The 8,849-nt window shown below is 37.1% G+C and overlaps 1 protein-coding gene across 1 annotated transcript; it reads left to right on the top strand.

The window, feature by feature from the left end:
• The first annotated feature begins 6,911 nt into the window (after positions 1 to 6,911).
• On the top strand, positions 6,912 to 8,574 carry LOC113333106 (myb-related protein 340-like). The gene is made up of 3 exons (XM_026579597.1): positions 6,912 to 7,213; positions 7,353 to 7,482; positions 7,583 to 8,574. The coding sequence occupies exons 1-3, from the start codon at positions 7,003 to 7,005 to the stop codon at positions 8,286 to 8,288; spliced, it is 1,047 nt and encodes a 348-aa protein (XP_026435382.1). The 5' UTR covers positions 6,912 to 7,002; the 3' UTR covers positions 8,289 to 8,574.
• The last annotated feature ends 275 nt before the right edge of the window (positions 8,575 to 8,849 follow it).

Raw genomic sequence — 8,849 nt, forward strand, 5'->3', positions numbered from 1 at the left:
TAATTGGTTTGTTATGTCAAGTATGCTACTTGATGATATGATATCTAGAGATGTATTTGGTTTTAATACTGCTAGGCAAGTTTGTATACATCTTGATTAGGAGTTTGTGCAGAAATTTTCAGCAAAGAAGTGTCTCCTTCGTAGTGAATTGCATTCTCTAAAGCAAGGTAACAAATTCATGTTTCCACATTTATTGATGAATTCAAGAATACAATATTATTGATTTTCTTATTGTAGTTGGTAAAAAGATAGACGAGTCTGACGTAGTCATGTATTCTCTTATTGGTCCAGGCAAAGGATATAGACAGTCTATAATTTCAGCACACAATTGAGAAACTGAGTTTACTCTAGGTGATGCAATATCTATTTTACTATACCATGAGAAATGGTTAAAAGAAGAGGATCTTGAATCTTTTTCTGTTCTCGAGGCTCGTAATTCTGCCTTCTATACCAAAATTTAATTCTATACTTCTACTTCTAAATCCAAGTACGAAAATGGTAAAACTAAATCCCAGGTGACTAATTTGGTTAGGTTTGCTGTCAAATATATAAAAATAAATAAATGGTCATACAACAAATAGATGTCATTTTAAGTACATTCCAAATAAAAATTCCAATACTGGAAGTGTTCAAGACTCATCCAACAGTATTGGTGCTTCTAGTACTTTTTAGCAAGCTTTTGCTGCTATTTAAGATCTAATTATTGTGAGTACTTTGGATACAAATGTTGCTTCAGTATGGTTATCAAATTCCGGGGATGTTCAGTTTGTATCTAAATTCAAGGATTATGTTGGATCTGACAAAGTAATGGATGATGATGGAACTATGCTTCCTATTGAGAAAGGATGGTACTATAATTACAAATACAAATAACAATCACTTTCATCTAGATAATATTCTTTTTGTTCCTAACATTAAGCAGATGCTTTTATCTATAACAAAATTTATTAAAAATTCAAGGATTATGTTGGATCCGACAAAGTAATGGATCATGATGGAACTATGCTTCATATTGAGAAGGATGGTACTATAATTACAAATAACAATCACTTTCATCTTGATAATATTCTTTTTGTTCCTAGCATTAAGCAGATGCTTTTATTTACAACAAAATTTACTAAATATGATAAGGTTTCTGTGGAATTATTTGATTGGGGATATGAGATCAAATGTGTGAGAACTAGGAACCAATTTTTTTTTTAAATAGTTTCCAAAGATCCAAAATGGAAAGTGGTTATGAAAAATAAGCTTGTTGCTTTAGTTGGCATGAAACATGATCTTATGTACCTAATGATCCTAGTTACTAGGTTGTAAGTGGGTCTATAAAGTGAACTTAAAATGATGGAAAGGTATATCGATACAAAATAAGGTTTGTACCTAAAGGATATTATAATACTATGATATTCGGTAGTGGTTGGCCGAATGGAATATAAGTAATGATTTGTCCTTTCCTAACACCGAGGCCTGATGGGTTCACTTGATTGAGTTGTGGGAAAAACTTCTCAGTTAAGCGTGCTCGGCCGGGAGTAGTCACGGGATAGGTGACCTCTCGGGAAGCTGCTGCTGGAGAACCGCAGTAGTGCCGTTAAAAATCCCACACTCCTAGATAACCGCAGTGGGTAAATGGGAACAATATCGGTGTTAGTTGGGATACAACTAGGGGTAGTTCTCTTTTGCTAGGGTGGGGTAGTATGCAGGGGGATTATGTCAGACACTGCTCTCACAAGAGGCAAAGAACGTCTACATTATACTGAGGCCTTTTCAGCACAATTGGCTCCAGAGTTGGAAGAAAACTCTGCAGTTAAGCATGCTCGTGCGGGAACAATCCAGGGATGGGTGACCTCCTGGGAAGTTGCTGCTGGATGACCGCAGCGATGCCCGTTGAAAACCCCACACTGCCGGATAACCGCAGTGGCTAAGTGGGGACAATATCGGTGGAGGGACGAGTCATTACAAATTGTATCAGAGCCGAGGACGGGTTACCTGCCGAGGGTGGGAAGGTACGCTGGACGGGGTTGTTCCAGGTGCTTCTCATGAGGGACAGGGAACGTCGGAGATCTGGGCTTGTACATATTCCAGAGCCGAGGACGGCTCCAATTTAAGGTGGTGGTATTGTAATACCCCGATACTCGACAGTGGTTGGCCGAATGGAATATAAGTAATGATTTGTCCTTTCCTAACACCGACGCCTGATGGGTTCACTTGACTGAGTTGTGGGAAAAACTTCTCAGTTAAGCATGCTCGTCCGGGAGTAGTCACGGGATGGGTGACCTCTCGGGAAGCTGCTGATGAATAACCGCAGTAGTGCCGTTAAAAATCCCACACTGCTGGATAATCGCAGTGGGTAAGTTGAAACAATATCGGTGTTAGATCGGATACAACTAGGGGTCGTTCGCTTGTGCTAGGGTGGGGTAGTATGCTGGGGGATTATGCCAGATACTGCTCTCACAAGAGGCAAGGAACGTCTACATTATACCGAGGCCTTTTCAGCACAATTGGCTCCAGAGTTGGCAGAAAACTCTGCAGTTAGCGTGCTCGGTCGGGAGCAATCCAGGGATGGGTGACCTCCCGGGAAGTTGTTGTTGGATGACCACAACGATGCCCGTTGAAAACCCCACACTGCCTGATAACCGCAGTGGCTAAGTGGGGACAGTATCGGTGGAGGGACGAGTCATTACAAATGGTATCAGAGCCGACGACAGGTTACCTGCAAAGGGTGGGAAGGTACGCTGAACGGGGTTGTTCCAGGTGATTTTCATGAGGGGCGGGGAACGTCGGAGATCTGGGCTTGTACATATTCTGGAGCCGAGGACGGCTCCAATTTAAGGTGGTGGTATTTTAATACCTCGATATTCGGCAATGGTTGGCCGAGTGGGATATAAGTAATGATTTTTCCTTTCCTAACACCGAGGCCTGATGAGTTCACTTGACTGAGTTGTGGGAAAAACTTCTCAGTTAAGCGAGTGCTCGGCCGGGAGTAGTCACGGGATGGGTGACCTCTCGGGAAGTTGCTGTTGGATAACCGCAGTAGTGCTGTTAAAAATCCCACATTGTTGGATAACCGCAGTGGGTAAGTGGGAACAATATCGATGTTAGTTGGGATACAACTAGGGGTCGTTCGCTTGTGCTAGGGTGGGGTAATATGCTGAGGGATTATGCCAGATAATACTCTCACAAGAGGCGAGGAACGTTTACATTATACTGAGGCCTTTTCAGCACAATTGGCTCCAGAGTTGGCAGAAAACTCTGCAGTTAAGCGTGCTCGGGCAGGAGCAATCTAGGAATGGGTGACCTCCCGGGAAGTTGTTGCTGGATGACCGCAGCGATGCCCGTTGAAAATCCCACACTGCCGGATAACCGCATTGGCTAAGTGGGGACAGTATCGGTGGAGGGACGGGTCATTACAGATATGATCATACATATGGCATTCATTATTTTGAAACATTCAGCCATGTTGTAAAAGCAACAACTGTGAGGGTTGTACTTACAATTTTCATTTCTAGAAACACGTCAGTTAGACAATTAGATGTGAGCAATGCCTTATTGCATGTGTTTATATTAAAAGAAGTTTAGATAAATCTTCCATAGGGATTCATATACGCTACACGACCACATTATGTTTGTAAATCAAAGAGATGTTTGTATGAACTCAAACAGGCTCTTAGAGCCTGGTTTGAGGGGTTCTGTTGTACTTTGTTTGAGTTAGGATTTTTCAGGTCTTCATATGATCATTCCATGTTTATGTACCAACATGAAGACAAGATGAAAATTCTTGTTTTATATGTGGATGACATTTTTTTTATCTTTCTCAAGAGAACAATTTTCTACATACATTATTAGTCATCTCCATAAGGTCTATCATATGAAGGATCTTGGAGTATTCCACTATTTTTTGGGCATTGAAACAAGATTTCAAGATAATACTCAAAAGTTATTGCTCACACAAAAAAATTATAGATTTGATAAGTTACAAAATTTTGACATGTTGAATTGCAAGCCATCAAAGATATCAGTGATTCAAGGTCATAGATTGTTAATTTCATCAGGTGAACCACTGATAGATATTCCTGCTTCCAAAAGCATGGTACAGAGGATAAAATATTTGACCATGACAAGGCCTGATATATGTATTACAATTAATGCATGCTTTAACCTCAGAACACCTACTTCTTGCCAAAAGAATTTTGAGATGCCTAAAAGGCACCCTAGGCCCTTGTATTGTTCTTGTTGCAGGAGACATCTCTTCCATTAATTTTTATTCTGATTCAGATTGGGAAGGTTGCGCAGATACAACGAGATCAACCTTCTGGTTTATCCATGTTTTTAGGACAAAGAAACAACCAACTATTTCAAGGTATTCAGGAGAAATTGAGTACAAGTCCATGATTGTAGCTACTAAAAAGGCTGCATGGATATCCTTCTTACTGACTGAACTTGGTGTTTGTCTTAGTGAACCTTTTACTTTGTGGTGTGATTATAATCCAACCAAAGTATATCCCGCAACCTAGTCTTTCATACAACAACAAAACATGTGGAAGTTGATTATCACTTCATAAGGGAATTGGTGAGCTTCTCCTTCCTTCAAATCTGTTATGTACCTACATCTGATTGAATTGCAGATTTAGCTCATGCAATATTATTTCTTGGAACCAAACTGAAGTGTTTCCAATATTATCAATGAGGGGATGCGAGAATGAATGTATTGATATTATAAATGTGTGAAACACTTGTGTGAGATGGGTGTAATTCTGAGTGTTAGATTTTCTTTATTCTTTCTGTCTTGTTATTACAACATGGGTACTATAAGTCTATATTCGTAATGCCTTCTATATGGCTATCCTCTGTCTCTTGTAATTGTTTATCAAAAACTCTAAATAAAAATTCATGGTCATCATCATGTTAATATTTCTCTTTACATTTTAAAATTAATTTTCTCTTCGTAGGGAGCCAATTTTGAAACTTAGTCGAAGTTTATTTACCCTTGTGAGCCTCCATTGAACTTCCATAAGTATTTTAGCGTTCATTGCTAATAAGTATCTTATTACAATGTATTTTCAAAGAACTATCTAAATTTGTTTCCCATTAGTATTGGTAGTTGTTTAAAATATTATTAAATTAAATGGTAAGCTAAGTAACATATACAACTAAACATGGAACAAGTTTAAAAAATAAGTGAACAATACCGACAAATTTGGACATCAGAGGCAAAAATAAGTCTTCGAAGTTAAAAACAAAAATGACTTGTAAAAAGTTAAATTATTTTTTTACTATCTAATGGTTGAAAATGCATGACCCAAATACAACCTATAAAAAATTCTTTTTGTTTCCGGAAAAGAGATACCATCACTTTTCATGAACAAAGGTGTACTATCTAGGATAAAATTTACAATGCATAACAATTTTTTCGGGGTACCATAAAATTTCAATTACTGATCTTAATTTTACTATTCCAAGCATAACAAAATTTTAGGGGTACCATAAGATTTCAATTACTGATCTTATTTTAGGTTAATCCCTACGGTCTTCTAATCTAACAGCTAGGTTGGCCATCCACATCAACTAGGGAAACCTCCTAAGTCCTATGGTATTGTTAATCTAGCAGCTAGATTAGAGTCCACGTCATCTGGGACCATCGTCCAGCGCTGTTTGGTTCAACGTTTTAAATTTCAGCCGTCAGATCAAATTTTGTGACTTTTGTGATCCGTATGATTTTTGTGAGCGTTGAACCATTCAGCGTTGGGACCATTTTTTGAGCACTGAATCATTCAACAATTTGAATTTCAGCCATCAGATCAAATTTTATGATTTTTGCGATTTTTGTGATTTTTGTGAGCGTTGAACCATTCAGTGTCGGGACCACTTTCTGAGTGTTGAATCATTCAGCGTTTCAATCTCGCTGCTAGTTGAACTGCGAGCACTTGCTAGGAGAGAGAAGTAGACAAAAGTAGTGTTAACTTTTTTCTTGATTTGCAACAATTTTTGACCAATTTAGCAGCTCAATCTAGCCCATAGAGGTTAGCCTTACTATTCCATTAGACATATATTGCCGTAACTTTGGCAATATGATAGGAATAAACACCAACACTATTCGTAAGTGCTTCCGAAGTTGTTGCAAATCAATGTCGACTCGACCAAACTAATGTCTCTCGAACAACCCAAAAGTTATGTTTGGGATGTTTCCGCTCGTCAAACCTCAATCGATTTACCTAGGCCTAGCTAAGATACTAAGAAGATCTCACCAGGAGTATGCATAAGATATCAAGAAGATCTCACCATGAGTATACTAAAAGTGCTAATTAGAAGAAAAAAAGAGAGTGCCTAGTAAATATACAGTAGTGAAAGTAAGATCTCATTCAATATACACATGCGCCAAATTTTTGAGGCATTCAGTGCCATAACCGCGTTAGTAGTGGAGTGATGAGTAGTAGAAACAGTGCCATTCTTTCGTAGGATGACCTCGTTTGTCTTTTTGATACACAAAACAAAACAACTTGCGAGAGATAAAGAGTTTCAATATTATAAAGTTAACAAAAGATAGAATAAACTAAAGACACGTGTGTTTGTAATGGAGGTTCAACACGGAACTTAACAGGCTTCTTAAGTCCGAGTTGAAAGTCAAAGTGTCAAACTTAAATCCACTTTTTTGGATCATTTTAAAACTGGATTAGAGCTAATTAACACTAGTTTTTTTTGTAGTTAAAAACACAAGAACTTTAACAAAAACCCCCTTATTAAACTAATTAATCATAATCAAATCCCCCTTCATTCTTCTTTAACTATTTTTTTTTATATACTCCCTCTCACGTTTTACCTTTTTTTTCTTCCACATCCATCCCATCTCATCATCCCATCCCATCTCATCTCTATATATAAGACTCGACTCATCTCTCTCTCTCAAATAAACAATTCTCTCTCTCTCAAGCTGTCCGACTCTAAAAGTCTAAAACTCCCATCAAAATCTTATAGCAAGTACAATCTTTTCATTTGTATTTAGATATAGAAATGGATCAAGATTTTAAGGGTATTGCTATGTCTACTATAACTCATGATTATAATTATAATAATCAAAGTGATGATAGTAGTATTGATCAAGATGATCAGTTAATGGATGACTTGAGAAGAGGTCCATGGACTGTTGAAGAAGATCTTTTACTTGTCAATTACATTGCTAATCATGGTGAAGGTCGTTGGAATTCCTTAGCTCGTTGTGCCGGTAAGACTTCGAAAATCTATTTGAGAAATGAGTTTTTACTTATGAAGCTAGTAACATGCATGGTTATAGCTTAATTCATTGTCCTTTTTATTGAGTTCATGAGTTTTGAGTCTAATTTTTGATGAATATGCATTAACAGGTTTGAAAAGAACGGGTAAGAGTTGCAGACTAAGATGGTTGAATTACTTACGCCCTGATGTTCGTCGAGGAAATATTACTCTTGAGGAGCAACTTCTAATTCTTGAACTTCATTCTCGCTGGGGAAATCGGTAAGTTGTCATATGATCATTATTTACAATTCAGGCTGTTTTCTCCATTATCTTTTTCAAAAACTAACTTATTTTTGTTTTGATTTGTTTTTTTTTAAAGGTGGTCCAAAATAGCACAACACTTACCGGGCAGAACAGATAATGAAATAAAGAATTATTGGAGAACAAGAGTTCAAAAACATGCGAAACAACTTCAATGTGACGTAAATAGTAAGCAATTTAAAGACACCATGCGTTATCTTTGGATGCCAAGATTAGTCGAACGTATTCAAGCAGAGGCAGCATCCACTGCCACGACAGCTTCTTCAAACGGAGCTAAAGTTGCCACCGCCAACTCTACTAACTACATGAATCAACCCAACACCACCATGAACAACGGTTATAACCAGGAATTCAGCGATGATCAATATATGTTTCAAACTAGCAATAACGAATTTTCGGGTTCTTTTAATAATCAGAGTTTCGTTTCTGCAACACCTGAGAATTCAAGTACTGGTGGTTCATCAGATTCTATGGGGAGTAATACTCAATTATCATCGGACTGTTATAGCTTTCCTCACAGCAATACTTACAATATTATCCAAAATGCCCATGCCAATAATTATTCAGAAACATTATTTAGTCCCAACTCTAATTATTACTACCTTCAACAACCGCAACAACAAGGTTTGGAGTTTCAGGGTATTGATCAACAACAGAACAACAACAACAACATGTGGTTAGGTGGTGGTGAGGATGTACTTGACAATATATGGAACAGTGATGATATGTGGTTTATCCAACAACAGTTATCTAATGATTTATAGATAGAGAAAACAAAAATAAAAGGGAAGTTTTAAGGATAGATGACAGTGTAGAGATATCGTAGGAAAGATTTTAATGGGGATATGTTAAGAAAGATGGACCCAATTGAGGATTCCAAATTCTGTAAAATTTGTATTTTTGAGATTAATTTGTGGGTTTATTTTAAATTCTTTTTTTTGTTTGTATTTTTTTTCTTTCAAAATGATGTTAAAAATGACATTTGTACTAAACTCTTTTGTTTGAGAATCTGCTCTAAGCTCTAATGAAGCTTATGGCGTGTTAATTGTATCTATTACTACTAGTGGTATCTCACTAATTTTTAATTTGAATATAATAATACTTTCAGCCTAATTATATGGTATTCTTTGGGGATTCATGTATCCATTTTTGAGACTAATCCATTAAGATTAAACAATATTATTAAGTACTTACTTCTAGAATCTCAAAGTATAAACTATCACTAACAGAGGGAAGTAACAATAATTGGGAGATTGTATGTGGCATAAACCCACTGGCATACTAATCACATATGAGATATATAGTCACCAATTAATTTCAGTTTA

Source organism: Papaver somniferum, unplaced genomic scaffold, assembly GCF_003573695.1.
Source record: "Papaver somniferum cultivar HN1 unplaced genomic scaffold, ASM357369v1 unplaced-scaffold_132, whole genome shotgun sequence".
Lineage (NCBI taxonomy): Eukaryota > Viridiplantae > Streptophyta > Magnoliopsida > Ranunculales > Papaveraceae > Papaver > Papaver somniferum.